General features: G+C 41.2%; 1 protein-coding gene across 3 annotated transcripts in view; it reads right to left on the bottom strand.

The window, feature by feature from the left end:
• Nucleotides 1–2,318: 2,318 nt before the first annotated feature.
• MCU (mitochondrial calcium uniporter) overlaps nucleotides 2,319–18,268 on the bottom strand; it is a 126,308-nt gene continuing 110,358 nt past the window's right edge. For 2 of the 3 annotated variants that reach the window (XM_048506183.1, XM_048506184.1), the window contains exons 3-8: nucleotides 14,355–14,525; nucleotides 12,427–12,531; nucleotides 8,124–8,284; nucleotides 6,794–6,997; nucleotides 5,197–5,313; nucleotides 2,319–4,305 (exon numbers count right to left, since the gene is read on the bottom strand). In XM_048506183.1, coding sequence (XP_048362140.1) covers nucleotides 4,228–4,305; nucleotides 5,197–5,313; nucleotides 6,794–6,997; nucleotides 8,124–8,284; nucleotides 12,427–12,531; nucleotides 14,355–14,525 — 836 coding nt within the window. In that variant the 3' untranslated portion in view covers nucleotides 2,319–4,227. Of the gene's footprint in view, nucleotides 4,306–5,196; nucleotides 5,314–6,793; nucleotides 6,998–8,076; nucleotides 8,285–12,426; nucleotides 12,532–14,354; nucleotides 14,526–18,268 lie in introns of all 3 variants that reach the window. The other variant, XR_007245288.1, reaches the window with a different exon arrangement.

Raw genomic sequence — 18,268 nt, 5'->3', positions numbered from 1 at the left:
TTGCCAGATCTCAGTTGGCAATTCCCAGGAAACTGGGGTGGTGAAGATTTACTGGAAAAGCATCCCATCCCACTCACTGACTCATGCACAGAACTCAAAAACCACTGAAGCCACACATATGAAATTTGGTACACCAGTTCCTTATGTACTCCAGGTGCTCACTAAGAAAGGATTTTTCAAAATATTCAGTTTTACTCGAGTTATTACACATTTACTGTTTTCACTGCTCATCTCTGGTCATCTGCACGAACATTCTAAGGGCAAACCAACCGCTCAGTCCACAGACATGCTGCACGAACATTCTAAGGGTGACAGTTAAACACTACCAGCTTCATGTCTTTCACCAAGGTGCGCCAGATGCACTCTAACACTGCCCTCCACAACGCATGTGAACCTATCCCTTCTACTGAAACCGCTACAGGGAGAAGAGGAATTAAATGCAGAAAGCGCTTTACACACTGCATTATAAAAAGACAACTACAGGAAGCTACTGCAAAATATGCGAAAACAAACCCATCAGTCCACAGACAGGCTGTGAGGAAATATGCTGCATGTCACCCCAAAGTTCACAAACAAGCTGTGAAAAAGTACTCCTCCACCCACCTTCACGTTAACAACACCGCTACAGCCAAATACTAACAACATACATTACAAACCACACTATCCCCTTGGACTACTAAACATTTGTCAGGTTTTGCATATGGACATCAGATTTACTACTGCGGAGACAAGTTTACTGCTCTCAGCCTCCGGTCACCCTGTGCTTGGTGTTGTGCTCTGAAGTGGTGGGATGAGTCCCCAGGAATGTGCTGCAGTGGCAGTACAGTCCAGCTTCCTGCCATTCAATCCTACCCTGAACCTCTTCACAGCCTTCTCACTCATCAGCATCCAATGGCAGAACACTTCCTTTCTGCATCCCGATAATACAACGGCTGCTTCCACATGACGTCTTTTGGAGCCCACCAGGTGAAAGAGAGCAATAACACATTGCATTAGAAAAAGACAACTACAGAAAGCTGCTGCAAAATATGTGAAAACAAACCCATCAGTCCACAGAAAGGCTGTGAGGAAATATGTTGCATGTCACCCCAAAGTGCACAAACAGGCTGTAAAGAAGTATGTTGAATGTCACCCCGAAATTCATAGAGAGCCTGTGATGAAGTATGCGTAGCGAAGCATGGGTGCCCTGCTAGTTGTAAGATATATCTTAGGTGGGAGAGGGTGACTACTAGATTTGGCACAGGAACATCTGAATTTTCAACCATCCAGTACTTAAGAATGACATGACACACCTCTGTAGGTCTTGGATGCAAGATTAGATAAACAGGGAAGGTGAGGGAGAATTCCGGGGACTGAGAGATTGGCAGAGAAGATGAGGGTATCAGATGGTAATAAAAGCAAGAGGTAGCTTTTGACAAAATTGCTATAAATATGTATTTTCAGGGCAAAGTATGTTTAAAGGGACTAATTCCATTTTATATGTACAAGTTGTTAGAAGAAGAAGAGTTGGTTTTTATACACTGTTTTCCTCAACCTTTACGGAATCTCTAAGTGGCTTCCCTTTACAATCGCCTTCCCTTCCCCTCCCCACAAAAGACACCTTGTGTGGCAAATGGAGTTGAGAGCTTTGGGAGAGAACTGTGACCATCCTAAGGTCACCCAGCAGGCTTTATGTGGAGGAGAGGGGAAACAAACCTGGTTTACCAGATTAGAGTCCACTGCTCTTAATCACTACACCATGCTGGCAAAGCCAATCTTTCCAGAGAAGCATTTGCCCATCCATCTGACCCATGAACTCCCATTGGAAAGGCAAGGAGATTTGTGAGTCTCCTCAGTTGCTTGTCTCCATGCAAGCAGATGGATGGTTCAGATGTTACAATACTCTTGCACAAAGGAAATACCAGTCAAGTACACGGTCAGTCATCAGGAACATGCATCATGCCTTTCAAGGCACATGTGCAAGGTGCACAGCTTTATAGATGCACAGTCTAAAAAGTTACACAGTATGACTATCACATATGATTTCCAACACAGGTTGAAGTTCAAAGGACACTTGCCTGGGAGTAAGGCCCACTGAACAACATGGGGTGTACTTCTGAGTAAACCAGCTTAGGATTGCTCCCATTGTGTCTTCAATTTTTTTTTAAATGTATTGAGTGCCCCCAAGATGACTTGATTTGATCTTGATTAACTGGGGAGGTTCAGACATGTTTATTTCTTTATTGTATGTGTGGACAGTTCCCATGTTGAAGCCTGAGAGCTCACTGATCTTACATCTGCTCCCGTTCATGAGGGACAGAGCAATTTCAACACACCAGTTCAAAAACTGAATAGTTATTTATTGTTCCAGAAGTACATTGCTCTTTTATACATATTTAATAAATGATACAGGATTTTACACATGTTCAGTATTTTATTTTTAAGGACTTTTCTCCATGCCCCCTCCCCTCACCCAAACACACGCCAATGATTCTGCTAACAAGACTGTTCATTTTCATTCTTTTAAAATGCTGCATACAACAAGGACCAAACGGATCATTAAAAAAAAAGAATAAAAAGAAAAAAAATCCAAAACAACTTAAAATGGGGGGGGGGAGGAGGAAGAAAGGTGGGGAGAGAAAAACACCTTGGAACATGCATCCATTCGATCCAACATGCCATTGAGGGAGAGGCGGCGGCAACGATCCCGTCTTGTGTTTCCACAGCTGCAAGGCACCTGGCGTCTGGTTTATATTTATTTTGTACACTTTAAAACATGGTTGGGAGCCTCTCGCCTTGACACAGTGAGAAGTAGCAAACTGAAAAGGAAACACCCAACCTTTCTGCAAATCAAGCTTCTCCAGCCTCCATCCTGTCCTTGCAGGCTTTTATCAAACAGGATGGTCAAACGCTGATTCCACTTACTGCAGGATGTGAGACCCACATGGGAAAAAAATCAGCTGGTTTGCCAGAGGTGGAGGGCGAGGAGAGCCATTTCTTTAATTGTTCAAATAAGAAAAGAGTTTGCTATCTCTGTCACCCTACTGAAACCCTGACCCTTGAAGCATCAGAGTGTTCTTTAAAGCTACTTAAAGAGGGCTTGAGAAGCAACATGGAATCCTTCATTTGTCTTCTGCCTCAGGCTTTCGACAAAGGCCAGGCAATCTCAAGACACATAATGCATTCCGCTATACAAACATCAAATTTAATTATCCCTGTTCTACACTGCTGGGTTAGAAAGACATGATTTTGAGCCAATAAAAATATTCCATCCACCCCACCCACCCCGCCCCCATCAAAAAAGCACCCTTTTAATTTGGCAATCCAAGTAGCTATCAGATTTGGGGTGGAATGGGTGGCCAGGGGGCAGGGGCAGAAGTTTGCTCCCTTAAGACTGAATAAGAAATCGTTTCATGCAACATCACCATTTATATCTAGAAGTAGATCCAGGGCAGTGTGATCTACTGAAGTTATTTAAGAGTAATGCAAAGTGTCAATTATCAAACGTTCAGAATAAGAGTCATTCAGTTTATGATTCTGATCAAACTGATCAATGTTGTAATCGTCTAGTAAAAGGAGGGAATCTGGCTGCCAGTAAGTGAACAGAGAGTGGAAAGCTACTCATACTTCCAAAATAAAAAGGGTGTTTCAAATTAATTTTTTTAATAAAAAGACGATGTAGACCCAAACTAGAGTGCATGTTGAGGAAGACAACGAAACACAGTCTGGAGCAGGTGGTAAATGAAGGCAGCGCTCTAGTTCCGATCACCAGTCACAGCTTCTTAAGACAGCTTGATTTTTCTCTTCACTTTTTTTGGTGCACTATTATTATTGATTTTTCAAATAGGGTTGCTCTTTTTTTTTCTGCCCCCCCCAAAAGCTGAGCAGTCTGCTGGTGTATCATCAAGAGGCAGACACTGAACAGCTGGAAAAATATGCCCCTCCTAACATTTGGTTCACGAAATGCCCAACCTTGAAATATATTTTTTCATCTAGAAACAAAGAACGTTTGAATGTGACAATATTCGCCAAGCCCTTTGAAAAGACTTAACGTCCCACAGTGCCTGATCTTTTGATTGAATGCAGTGGCCCCCTCCCCAGCCAAAGATCCTTGTTCTGTTTTACTGGTAAAAAAAGTCCTCTGCCCCCAGGAGATCTCCCAACTTCCACCTGCAATGCTTTACTTGAAGAGGTGAGAGATATGAACAGGTTTGCCATTTCTGCCAGGGATCTGAGGTCCTCAGGTAATCAGTCTTTAGCGCTGATCTGTTGGACAGGCAAATGTACCTGCAAAGGGTCTCGAAGCCTCTTAAGATCCAATTCTGCCTGGAAGTTAAGAAAGACAGAGTTATGAGAACCATCTTGCCCGGTCAATGTTCTACAATTGCTTTGGGACTGAGGCCCTAATTAGTGAAAAATTTAAAACAAATTCTGAGCACAACACATTAGAACCAACTGTATTAAGAAGATACAAACTCAGATGTCCTTTATGTACACTCATTTGAAGCAAAGGCAAGCACATACATTTTCCAACAAACTGCACAGCTTTTCCCTTAATGGAGGCTTTCCTCTGAACTACTTTTAAAAAAGCCACCATTCCCTGGCTGCTAGATATAAACCACCTCAAGGGTCTCGTGCAACTGATCTAATGAAACAAAAAGTGCAAATCAGTTCAGTAAAGTGCAAAGTGAGCCATACATTAAATACAAAGAATACAGCATAAATACCCAAGAGTCATCACTAAATACAACTAGAAATTTCAATACAAACAATTCTGGGGTCTATTAAATATAAGTCCCTCATAAATTACAGTCCAATGGTGTTTGAAGGACTCTGGTTCAATCATATAAATTTTGGTGTGTCACAACCATCAGGTCAGGAGAAGCAATCCAGTATGTGCAGATATTTCAAGTGGCTGGCATGAAACCTACATTATAAACCATTTTTGCAAATACAAGAATTCACTGCTTTAGGTCTCCCCAAAGCACAACTAAGGTTGTGTCTTCTCACACTAAACCCATACAGGTTTCAACACCATTCCAACTTTTTACTGGTGATAAAAGTTAACATGCAATATCTTTAATAAATGTTTAGCTAGTGGGAAAGGACATTCATACTTTCCTTTTCTTGCTGCAAGTGCAACAACCAGCTTTGAGCGGGGGTGGGGGGTGGGGATATCTCCACCCCCACCCCCAGCTGAGAAACAGCTTTCTTTACCTGAGCAATAGCATTCTTGAGTTGATTGTATTTTTCTAGGTCAAAACGTGTCTTTTTGGCTCCTTTATGGAAAAATAATAAGTACTGCCTGTCTCTGGCATCTGGGTATACATACTCCTGTAGAATGTAAGAACGACAGTAGATAAATGATCAGGAAAGAAATTAACAATTATTAAGTACTGTGAGAGGCCTGGGAGGAACAGGGACCATTAGTTTCTCTGCTGACTAAGAATAGAATGGATGACTGTCCCCATCACAGAACATCAGACCTGATCTATAGTGCAGACTTCAGCACAAGTCTACAGTCATTAGCCTAACAGAGCTTCTTTTAGTATGTCTCCAGTGAAGAGACTGTAGGAATCACCAAGTCATAATCTCATCCATACTTGAATTGAAACTGAAGGGCTGAATTATGGTATTTTATTCGCACCACACACAATTGCTTTGCCTCCTCTAGCATGCAGTGGCAAGCAACGTTTTGACAGCTTAGCCGCCTGGAAGAGGGATTTCACGCAGTAGCTCATTAGAGTCACAATAGTCAGGTCATCAAACTCTTTGGTTATGAAAATTATCTGCTCAGTTCAATTAGAGCTCAGTAAGCCTTTGCAAGGGAAACAGCGGGAGACAAAAGAATGGAAGACTGTTTAAGTCCATGTCATCTCCTATCAGAATTATTGCTTAATACTCTATACCAACCATGGGAATCAAAACCCAATCCAAACTGCCCCAGTCATTATGGTTGCTGCCAAGAAGATGAAAAGTTAATGCTGCCAACAAGGCACTGCAATACATATTAGCTAGAATGACAAACAAAAGACGATGTGTCACATGGGGTCACCACAAGTGATACAATAGTGTAGAATCCCAATCGATCTCACTACTGCATTCAAAACTGGGCAGTGGCAATCTACAGGCAGTACAGAAGATGGCAATCCTCCTGCAATGCTCTTATACTAAAAAAATGGTTTATGGCCTCTTAGCTGCTTAGGAAAGTCAAAAGGCAGCTGTAGAAGAGGTGACACAGAGATCTCGATTGAACTTATTTTCTAACCTGATGACATATCTACAATCCTAAGACGGTGATCCTAGAAAAATGTTGAGATTCCTTGGGAATGAATAATATCCTCCCAAATACGTTGGTGACTGCAGCTAAAAGCTTCGGTTCAGAGAGGTTAAAGACTGGTCTCAAAAGAGCAGGATTCCTGTTGTCGGTTGAGATTTCCACTGCAAAAAACCTAGACAACTGCTAAAGTGCTAAAACCACACACAATCACAGATGCCTTACACAGGGAGCCTCTGCAATCCTGAGAAGCATGAAGGAAACAGAAAGGAAACCACCTAAACCTTAAGGGAGGAAATTATCACTGCTATCTTGGAAGGGGATTTGTCAAGAACAGGAAATTGCATCTGAGATGAAATTAAAGTTCTATCTATCCATGCAAGTCACTGCTTGACGTTGCGTTCTCCAAACAACCAAACACACACTTGTAAATCAGGCCAAAGGCCACTATGTGGCTTGCCAGTAATAAGGATGATAAATAATATTTAAGATAGTGGTTTTGAGGAAGGGAAGGAAAAAACAATAAACAAGTCTTACCTGGCGTGTTACTACGAAGTATGCGTACATTGCCATGGCACTACCATATGTGATGAAGTAGGTAACAGGTTCCATAATGTCCCAAGAGTACTCCCACCAGGTGAGTCGGGCCAGAATTCCAAACTGAGTGGCCATGTAAGCCAGCCCACCCCACAGCACCCAGGTGGTCCTCTTTTCCGCTTTTCTGCAGATATCCATTCTAACCTGCACAATGAAAATAGTCAGAGCTAGTATGGTATACTTCTATCACATGTTATTGAAAGTTTTTTTTAAATAAAAAGGTCCAACATAAAAGGAAACAGGCAAATTAAAACAGGTGTTTTCAATACTGACATGATGTGTTGTTAATTTACTCAATGACTGGTATTTTAAGTTTATGTGCAACTTCCATTCTCTCTATGCAGCAATCATTTCTGTTAAATTTCAAAGCAGTTACTTGCAAGTAAGCTCCCGAGCTCATTATGCAAAAGAGAAGCTGGAGGTGCTTACTCATGGGAAGTAGTTCAGTTGGGAAGGGCCGTAGCCTGTTCTGTCAAATTAGAGGCTAAACGGACTTTCCCCAACCAAACGATCTGTCCTAAGAGCAATCTTCAGCTTTCCCTTCTTCTTCAAGCAGAAACTGCTGGCTGGGAAGGGGTTCAGCCTGTCATTTCAAGCACCGGCCTACACCATTTTGCAATTAGGAAACCTGCCCTCAAAGCAATAACCAATGTTCTTCAAACATTGCAAAATCAGAGGGACACTTCCAAACCTTTCCAGCAATAATGCCTGCAATAGAGCCACTCTACCTAGAATGAGGTAAAATACTGTAATTTGAATGAATCCTCTTGACCAATTGAGATTTATCTGAATGGCAACACAGCTGGACCTGTTTACCCAGCTGCTGCTCTCTCATCACAGGAGCTTGGACAACAGGTACTCTTTTGGCAATCTACTAGAGATCATTCCCAAATGCAATCATTCTGAATTGGCTCAACCTCCAAGAAGTTGGGATATGTGAATGTTACCAGGGGAGGAGGGGTGTTGAAGTTATATCACACATTTATTTAGGAAATAACTGACATTAGTCTGGGAAATGCATTTCACACATGACTGTATTATTTCCCCTCTGAACACAGCACCAACACTTGGAACGCACTGAATGTGAATTTTCACTGACAGAATGACATATACTCTTCGGCTCTAAATCCTACTATCAACAAGGCATTACACTCTTATTTTTTGTCAATTGTATTCACTGTTAGCTAACAATCCAATGTACATCCTTGCATCTATTTACTCACTTGTCGGAGCAAATCTGAATGTAACGCAATGAAATAGAGGTCCCAACCTTCTCCAGGGGAGCTAGCTGCTGCTTGAGGTCTTCTAGCCGTCCAACGAGTTCCTTCTCCTTATTCAGCTGGTGTTCCTCAATGCACAGTGTAGTGTACAGCTGTTGAACCAGCGTCTTTACATCGTTCAGCGTGGTTGCATCTTCGTGGCTTAAAAGGTCTAAAGAAGCAGAAGGAACCTTCAGAGCACCGCTTCCTTAAGGAGTTCTCCTTCCAACAACTTATCAGAACTCAAATGACAAACCTGTTCCACACCACGCTGAAATTTACTGTGTCAAGTGAGCAGGAGAGTTGCACTCCCACCCCCGCCCCCGTTTCCAAACGAAGGTGTCCCAAAAGGATCATGGGATATGTTTTATTGTGTCACCTATCATGGAGAACCTTGCTCTCTCAAGTTGCACACAATCAAACACGGAGCTTAGTCATCTCCTTGTACTTACATCCTCTGTGATTAAAAATGAATGAATACTTTCAGTTTAAAATACTTCAGCAGGTCAGTTTTCATCAACAATAGTGAGAGAGACAGGAAGACCAAGGGCCACCGTTCAGTCTTCCATCTCACTATTGGGCCAAGCTTGGATATGACATTCTTCTTTGCTCCACAGGCAAAAATATTTTGCAGCAGAGCTCAAGAAGAAGGGAAAATATAGTAGGCCAATATAGGAAGAATTTGAGCTGCCAGTGCTAAGTACCTGCTGCTTGTGATATCAGATCAATCGCTGTTTGGCCTAAATTGACTTAGCCCAGCAGTACCTGCACTAATCCATTATGCATAAATACATCAGCATAATCAAAAAGAATAAAATATCCCAGTACAAAACACGAGGATGCACTTACAAGTTCAGCAAGGTAGTGAAAAATACAAGGGTACATGCACCTACAGCGACTCTACCGGTTCAATATTACAATGTACACACACTTAGGAATTAGAAAGGAACAAGCAAAAGCTACAGTGACTAAGACTACAGTAAATTCTCTGTCGAGCTACTATCTTAAAGAGGTATTACACACATTTTGTCAAGACAATGCAAACTAAAATATAAAGAACCTTGCATGCAGTAATTTGCAGCACACAATCTTCAGGCTTAGCTTGCCTTTGTAAGTTTCAGTGTAATCTACAAAACAAGCCAAGTTTGACAGACATCAGTTTAGCAGTTACACAACACTAGGCAATGCTCAAGAGATGGAGACAGCACAACATTTGAGCCACACCAATGCCTTCAAGCGCCAGTGCTCTATTTCACAATGTTGAAATAAATGGCAGTGCTTTAATGCAGTTTATATAAAAAGGCTTCATAACACTTGAGAGTCATTCGACATATTTAAAAACATTTAATGATTAAATGGCTGCGTGTTAACCCTTTCTTACCAGAATCAGGTATTTGAGAGACATTCTATAAAGAAGTGTAATGTTGAGATTTCTACTGCTGCTACTTTGCACTGCTGCTGTTCAAATACAGCTGTGATAATATAACCCTATGAAAGATACTCCAGCCTAAGCCCATGGGAGTACCAACAGGCATAGACTGCAGTATCTCTGCCTAGGATTGCAGTGCTATCCCCTTGGAAGAAAGCCAATAAACACTTCTTTTGCTCTTCTACAGAGTCGTCTGCCAATTTAAATACAGCTGACAAACAAACCACATGAAATTAATGGCTTTCATTCGTTCCAAAATAATTTTCATGTAACGTTTAGATTGTGTCTGTATTACAAGATTATAGATTCACAGGCTACTGTGCCAAATATGTGGATTTAATATACATCAGTTCTTCTGTGTGCATCTCATTCTTTGCACACATTTTATAATCTCACATAGGAAAATAATTAAACTTTTGGAGCTGTACAAGGATCTCAAAGTACTATTTTATTCCATAGGACATAATGTCAATGCTTTTTCTTACTGGGTACTTCCTATCCTTTCTACTGAACCCTACTATACGCATTTAGAAGATGAGGAATTCCCTGAGATTTCACTGCCAGTGGACAATTAAACTAACAGTATAATGAGAAAAAAACACCAATAACCTATTTTTATTTCCACTTGTGCAACGTCCCACTTGCAAGGTCCTGAGCCTCTTTAATATTTGTATTTTGGCTTTCTTGCAAAGACATTCCAGAAAGAAACGCAGAACTTACTATAGCTACAAAAAGTCCCACTTTTCAGTCATCTTACACTTAATCCTACACTGAGCCTCTCAAAGATTTCTACTCATACCATTACTCTTTTGGAAGATGAGATTCCCCACTTATAACATCACAAGCATGGGAATGTAGTAACATGGTTCCATCACTGTGGAATAGTAATCAGAATGTTTATACACTGTTAATGGTCTCTACCTAAACCACTTCTAATGAAGCCAAGCTTATCAGATCATATATGAAACTGCAAAACACAACAGCTTCCCTTTTAGGATGAAATGAATGTGCAGCTGTGAACTGCTATCGAGTGCACTTTACATATTGGTATTTTGAAGAATGAGTTTCCTGGTTAAAATGAAGGAAAAGACTACTTAAGAACGTTGTCTTAAATTCAAAGCAGACAAGATGAAGGTAGAAGGATTGTCGATCTTTCCTGTGCTCTCCAACAGTCCTTTCTGACTTCAGGAAAACAAATTCCCAGGAGTTATACTGGGCCGGGGAGGGGAATAGGGGAAAGATCTGCAACCATCAGCACCGTCAGCTGACAGACCATCATTCAACCCTAAATTAATAGTCCAGGTTAGTTTGAGAGTATGAAGGAATGTATACTCACTAAAATAAACCTCAAGATATACAGCTACCATCATTTGCTTGCACAGGTTTTTAGTTAACGCAAGTATTTGACCAAAACTGTCAAAAGCATATATCTGGCTGTGTGTGTGTGAGGCACGGGTGGGAGGTATGTTTCTGTGCCATCAAGTCACAGGCGAATTATGACTACCTTGTCGTTTTCAAGACCAGAGACATTCAGAAGTGATTTGCCATTACCTGCCTCCAAGTCTAGTAGCAATTAAACCTAGTGTTGATCACTATATTGTTGAGATAATTTTCCAAGCCCAAAAGGTACTCATAAACTGTATCAACTTTTTTCCTTGTTGAAATGTGTCCATAAAATGCTGAAACTTGGAAGGAAGAGTTCGAAGCAGAAGCTGCTTTGAGTGCCACAACTCAAACCTTATGGCAGTGAGGGTGAAATGAATAGAAGACTGGACCACTACTAGTAACAGTGGCCAGCTAGATCTGGTCCAGATCATCTTAATACTTTTTTCTTAAATCCTCACTTTAGTTAATATAAGGCAAGATTTAACAGGCCCCCTCTAAGTGAAAGTTAAAACATTTTTTTTTGTTTGAGCCAGGACCTGGTGTGATCTCTGCCTAGTGAAGTTCAACACAGCTTGAAACATTTTATTTCCCAAAAGTTACTATTTAGTTTTGGCTGTTCTAATGATCCCCTCTTGCAATCATTTGTGGACACAGCAAAAGTTCTGTGTCTCTTCAAGGACCTACATGGAGACATTTCAAACAGCTCAACAGAACATTAAAAGTGCATTACAACAGGTTTGTTTGACTGCTGCTGTCGGACTTCTACAGCCAAATCTGCTAAGCGAAACTGTCCATCAATACCTTCCCTCTTCTGTTTATGTTGTTCAAATTACACTTTAGTCAACAGCATGAACACCTAGCTAACATCACTCTTGTTTTTGCTCTGGTAAGCCAATGTGAGGCTAGTTTTTTAAAAAAAGTTTCTCTACTTTTTACCTACTTGTGGTGTTAACAATCTCTGCAACAGGCAGTCAGTTCATCATGACACCAATAAATCTGTTACATACCCAGTGATCTTTGTTCACTACTCTTGGAGTGGATATCCCCATAAGGCATTCTTCTACCAATATATCACATGTCAGAGACCAACAATTTACCACCAGGAGTTCCTTCTACCAGATTGTTTACTAATTCTTCAATATGAAGCTCTTCTTACAGAATTTTTGAAAGATGAAGAATGAGAAGTAGAAGTGAAATAGAGGGCAGCAGGGGGACATATATGGAAGCAGAAGCCATGATTGAAGACTTAGGGTGGGGAAATGGGGTTATATATCTTTGCAACAAACAGTTCCTCTGCCTTTGGAGCCTCGGATACATTGCTCGAACACGTTCCTTTCCTCATTGTAAGGGTCAAAGATAGCATGATCTGTGCAGAATTTTGTACACCTGGGTTAGCAGAAGATGCATTATCAACTTTGTCATCACAGATAAATCATCTTTTTTTCTATATAAAAAAACCTGCTAGATGGAAGGTCTTCCCAAATATGACTTCAGGTTACCTCTCTTTGGTGGACGAACATGATAAGTCAAGTCATTAATTACTAGTTTGAAATCATCAAGGAGTAGAAGATCTATGCCTGTTGAAGAGGCTACTCGTGTGCCATCTGTAAAAAGAAAGTAAGAATGGGTTGTATTGAGAACTGGGAGTCTCTTACAACAATTAACAGTAATACAGCATTTCCTATGAAACTCAGTTTCAGAGGGCAGCCATGTTGGTAAACAAAGCTTCCTCCACCAAATAGTATCTCAAAGCTCACACTCTGAAAAACCTAGCTGGTCACTAAGGTCCTACTAGGCTTGAATCTAGCTATTTCAATTAAACCCAGTGTATGATAGATATATATATATTAGCATCGCTTACATTGCTATATTATACTTCAGCATAAAAGCTTGGGGTTCTGGGTTTCCATTCCATCTAATGCTCTAACGTACTGCCTCAAAACTTTCATCTCCAACTTGGACTTGGCCAGCACAACATATATTTTTTTGCAAAATATTTCATAGTGGCTTAAAATATTTTTCCTGGAATCTGAGCTGCCCTTTTCATACAAGGTGATATGGGTTCAAATCACCTGGCTGTTATATTGGATCAGGGGTAGGGAACCTGCGGCTCTCCAGATGTTCAGGAACTACAATTCCCATCAGCCTCTGTCAGCATGGCCAATTGGCCATGCTGGTAGGGGCTGATGGGAATTGTAGTTCCTGAACATCTGGAGAGCCGCAGGTTCCCTACCCCTGTATTGGATGGATATTTTTGAAAGAAAACAGGCCTAACCCACAGACCAGGTAGGGATCTCTGCATCCCTGAAAAACTTTTAAGGCATGCAGAAAAATAATGCAGAGAGGACTGAATATAATTCAGGAGTAAACAATGTTAAAAGCAGCTGAAAATCTTTGGCTGGAGGGAGGAAAGAAGAGGAAATTAAAAGCTGCTTAAGTCCCTCAATGGTTAGAGAGTCCTAGAGGGGAAGGTTTTGTTTGGTAGAAAAGGATTTCCAAATTGTTTCCCCACCCTCAACAATTTATGACAAGGCCCACCTTCTCTTCACATGCTGCCATCAAATGCAGTAAACATCTCCAGTGGCTATCCTACTTGGCAATCACAGTTTGTGGTGAAAAAAATATGTAGGGTTCTCACATTCTTCAGAAAGCAAAGTAGGTTATTGCTCTGAATGAAGTTCTGTAAGGCCCTTTCCCCACTTACCGTTTGCTGCGCGCTACTCTCCCCAAATAGCACGGGGTCCAGCGGCGCTCCCCACAAGTCCGGCCGGCGACAACACAGCCGCCGTGACTCTGCCGCTTTTGCGTCCCCCCAGCGCGCGTCATTTCTGGCGCTGAAAAAATGGCACCTTTTGAATGGCAGTGGGGAACACGACCCCGCGCCAGAAATGACTCGCGCTGAGAGTGGCGCGCCACAAACGGTAAGTGGGGAAAGGGCCTAAGTCTAACTGTAAGCAAACACTTGACATGCATAGAACTCTTCACTGATGGAAGTGAAACTTTAATCTACATTTCAGTTTTAGTGAGACTGACTCACTAATGTTTAAAACTGTAATCAGTTTAGGTACAAAGCAGTCCAAGATCAGAACACACTTACTACTATCCCTCACCCAACGATTAACCAGCAACAGGTTGTAGTGAGAAAAACACCACAAACTCAAGGCTTGCTCCTATCCTAAGCATGGCTATTTAAAAGTAGATGAAAAGGTTAGAACTTTCCAAGACTGAACTTTATCCTCCTCTTCCATTTCAACATCAGCACTTATTCACAAGACTAGTGCCATACTTTTAACTTGACATGCCATGATGAAAAATGACTTTGCATTAACTTTCTTAACATAAGAAACCGTATCATAGTGATAGTTAACATGCAGAATTTAACTTTGTATTGAAGACATTCCATTGGGTTAGTAATATTAAACAGCACCTGGTGAATAGATGGCAACTCGATCAATTCCCCGGTCCTCTGCTTGTAGCTGTCGTAAGAATACCCCAACAGAGTCTGAGATTGGCTTAAGTGTAAACTGGCAACGCTCGCGGCGGGATGGAAGATTCACAGAAATCACAGGTAACCCGTTTTGATAAACCACTGTTACATCTAGGCAGAAAGAAGGTCAACAGCTAAGACAAATTCTATTCTACAGATGATAGAATTTATGACAAACAAAAAACATGAAGCATGATGTTTCTGAATTTATGAAACAGGAAAGATCCTAGTCTGCATAGATGGTAGAATCTACTGCATCTTCAGTAGGACTAAAACATTGGGTTGGTCTGAGGAGTACATGACTGCAGTAAGCTTCTTTTGAAACAATGCTGATATGGTCACCAGTATGGTCAACAAAGTCTTGGGCAGCAAGGGAAAAATCTCTCTCTGGAACTTGGAGAATGTCTTGCTTTACCAGTTCTCAAAGAGAGACTTCTCAGGCCAAATATTTACTTATCTCCAGTCTCTAGTAATTCGTTCTGGGGCTCATTAGAGGAACGAAAAGTTATGGACTGATGAAGTTAAAGCTAAAAAGCAAAGGCTGCCTTAAAATCACTAATCTACAAAACACAGTTATTTAGCATTAAAAACTTGATCTTTCCTTATCAAGAGATGCTTTCTTTGCACTTGATGTTTTTAGAATTTCTACCTACCAAGGAAGGTGATTTCAACCTTTTTTCTTTCGTAGGAAATCTCTTTTAGTGCCAAAACACACAAAACACACTCCTCAAACCAAAAGCGAACAACTTGCCACCATCTGGTAGAACAGCTGCAGTATTTTTTTTAAAAAAATCTGCTCACTTATCAAAGTCTTCAGTTTCTAGAGGTTGTTCTTTTTTTTTTTTTAATGGTGTCTGCATACTACAAACCCAGTGTTGAAAAGACAGTTTGAGCCTCCAGTACATTTTAGGGAGGATGATGGGCCTACTGAAAAATGCATGAGCGAGCAGTGAAAAGAAATTTCAGGTGTCTGTTCATTAAATCAAGACAACAAGAATACATTTACCTTTATTGAATTTATACACTGCCCTTCAACATCAGTGTTCTAGGGCCGAATGTTACCCTTACATCTAAGTTTCATTTAAAATATTAACATCCTGCTTCCCCTTGAAGGACCAAAAGCAGCTCACAACAAATATGAAAATAAAGCACTAACAGTCACATTCAGTGGCGTAGCGCCAACGGGGGGGACGCGACACCCTGGGCGCGTGCTGCAGGGGGCGTGGCCAGGGCATAGAGGGGGTGGCGCTGGGGGGGGGGCGCAGGGAGCACGTGTGCCCTGGGCACAGTTCCCCCTTGCTCCACCCCGGTCACATTATTAGTCAAGTCAAGTAGTATTTTTTGTTTGAGCCATTGGCTATAACCGTGGTGGCGAACCTTTGGCACTCCAGATGTTATGGACTACAATGCCCATCAGTCCCTGCCAGCATGGTCAACTGGCCATGCTGACAGGGGCTGATGGGAATTGTAGTCCATAACATCTGGAGTGCCAAAGGTTCACCACCACTGGGCTATAACATCCAAAAATACATACAGTTAAAACATTCAGATTAAAATAATAAACTTATCTTTAGGTTAAAATATAAATGAATTACATTCACTATATCCAAATTAAAATGCCCCATCAAATACTTTCCATGTCAGGTGTTTTTACAGCTTCTTCATACTAAACTAAGTTGACCACAAGCTCATTGAGTCATCAGTTCAAACAGTGTTTTAAATACTCTGCTCACATTTTCCTAGCCGCCAGAGCAAGGTCACATTATTATATCTAGCTGGCTGGCCACTGTGTGGACACGGAAAGCAGAACTTCTGGGCAACACACAGGAAAGGGAGGAATTTCTGCTTGCTTGGGGAATACTTCAGATATGCAGGAAAAACATGATTTTACAAATTAACAGAAATACCTCCTCCAATAAGACTCCCAATGAAAACTAACTATACTCTGGCTCAAATAAAGATGTTAATATGGTCGGTTGAAGTGCAGAGGTTGAGAAAATTGTATGCTCCTGCATTAGGATATAGTCCTAATGAGAATTATCATTCACTTTTATGCACTGCCTTTGTCAAAATCATTATTTTGTGCATTACTGAACATGATGCTTTGACACAAGAGCATTTATAGTCCACTGAACTACTCTCATCAGACTTTGAAAAGGAAGGGGGAAGCAGGGCTAGGTAGGCACTAGGACCCAGGTGGGGAATTCTACAATCAAGAATGTCCCACATATTGAATTCTGTGGCAGAGGAATATATAATCCCCCCATCATCTTTTCATGAGACAGAGTACAGGCACTGAATGTGGGCAAGAGCTGAATGTCAGTTAAAGTGGAGAAATTGGTGTGCTCAGTGCCTAACAGTTTACAGCATTTCAAAAAGGCAATTTTTGAGGATTTCTCTGTTCATATCAGCACAACACAGACATTACTAAAGTTGAATGGCAGTTCCTGTAGAGCAGTGGTTCTCAACCCTCCTAATGCCACGACCCTTTACTACAGTTCCTCAGGTTGTGGTGACCCTCAACCATAAAATTATGTTCGTTGCTACTTCATAACTGTAATTTTGCTACTGTTACGATGGTCTTAGGCACCCCCTGTGAAAGGGTTGTTCGACCCCCAAAGGGGTCGCAACCCACAGGTTGAGAACTGCTGCTGTAGAGGGTAGGCTACCCAAAGAAGTGACCCTGATTCTTTAGGAGGGGTGCAAAGTCCTGATGCCAATTTTATCTAGAATGCCAAAATGTTTCTGGAGATATCCATCCTACATTGTGTCCTCTTGACCTAAGCTATCCTGGGTTGGCAACAGACCTTTCAAGAGCATCTCTCAGAACTACTGTTCACCACTCTGCAGAAGTTCCATCTTTCCCATGAGACACCATCCAGAAAATGGTGCTGTGAAAGAATTGCTTTTCTTTGGGGTTATTCAGGTTTCTGTTTGTTTCCCATGACAATATCTCCACGGAACTCCTGGAAGAGGTACTCCAAAGAGACAGAAAGAGTATATAGGGTCACTTCAGTATATAGATGAATCTACTCAGTACCATTTCCCCTTTTCATCAGATCAGAAGAGAAGCAGTGAGATCCTTGAAAGAATTCCTGGAACCATTAAGGACTTGATGAAGATGAAGAACATGTAAATCAATCCAGTAAGATGAAGAAGATGGTAATGTGGAGCTCAGTAGTCCATTCCACTCCATGGACTACTGTATATAATCCATATACACAACCCACATTAAGTTTATCTGAGCAGATGGCCCTATCTTATCATGGCTCAAACAATGAGGCAACATTTTTGACACTGGAGTACATGACAACTACATGATGGGGGGATAATGTTGTTCTTTTGAGTCTGTGATTTTAAAAAATCTGGTGGTTGGAATTTTTTCAGTTGTGCAACCTATTCACTGGCTTTTAATCAAACACAATGTTTGAACACAATTTTACTGAAATGACAGGAGTGAAATCTGTAATCTCATTTCTAATTTTGCCTGAATATGGGCTGCCCTTCAAAATCCTCCCCATTATTAAAAAAATTCAGCCCCCCCCCCCCCCCAAAACCACACACAAATAATTACAGAGGAAGACATAGTTAACAAGTCATTTTGAGAAAGTACAATCGCTGATAAGGGCAAACCAGTAGCAAATGGAAAGTGATGCCATCAAGTATGCCTCTTAGTTAGGATTACATACCCTGCAAATAAATGGCAGAGGAAGCCCAACAGTGCCTGTTCAAAATCACACAAGTTTAAAATCACACATTTAAAATAAGATGCAGAAGATACAAAAACGGCTTTTCACATCAGTTGTGGAACTTTCCTGACAAATTTTCTCTTGCAAACCTAAATAAAGTGTAAG

The sequence above is a fragment of the Sphaerodactylus townsendi genome, linkage group LG08 (genome assembly GCF_021028975.2).
Source record: "Sphaerodactylus townsendi isolate TG3544 linkage group LG08, MPM_Stown_v2.3, whole genome shotgun sequence".
Lineage (NCBI taxonomy): Eukaryota > Metazoa > Chordata > Lepidosauria > Squamata > Sphaerodactylidae > Sphaerodactylus > Sphaerodactylus townsendi.
This window is presented reverse-complemented; position numbering and strand designations above follow the sequence as displayed.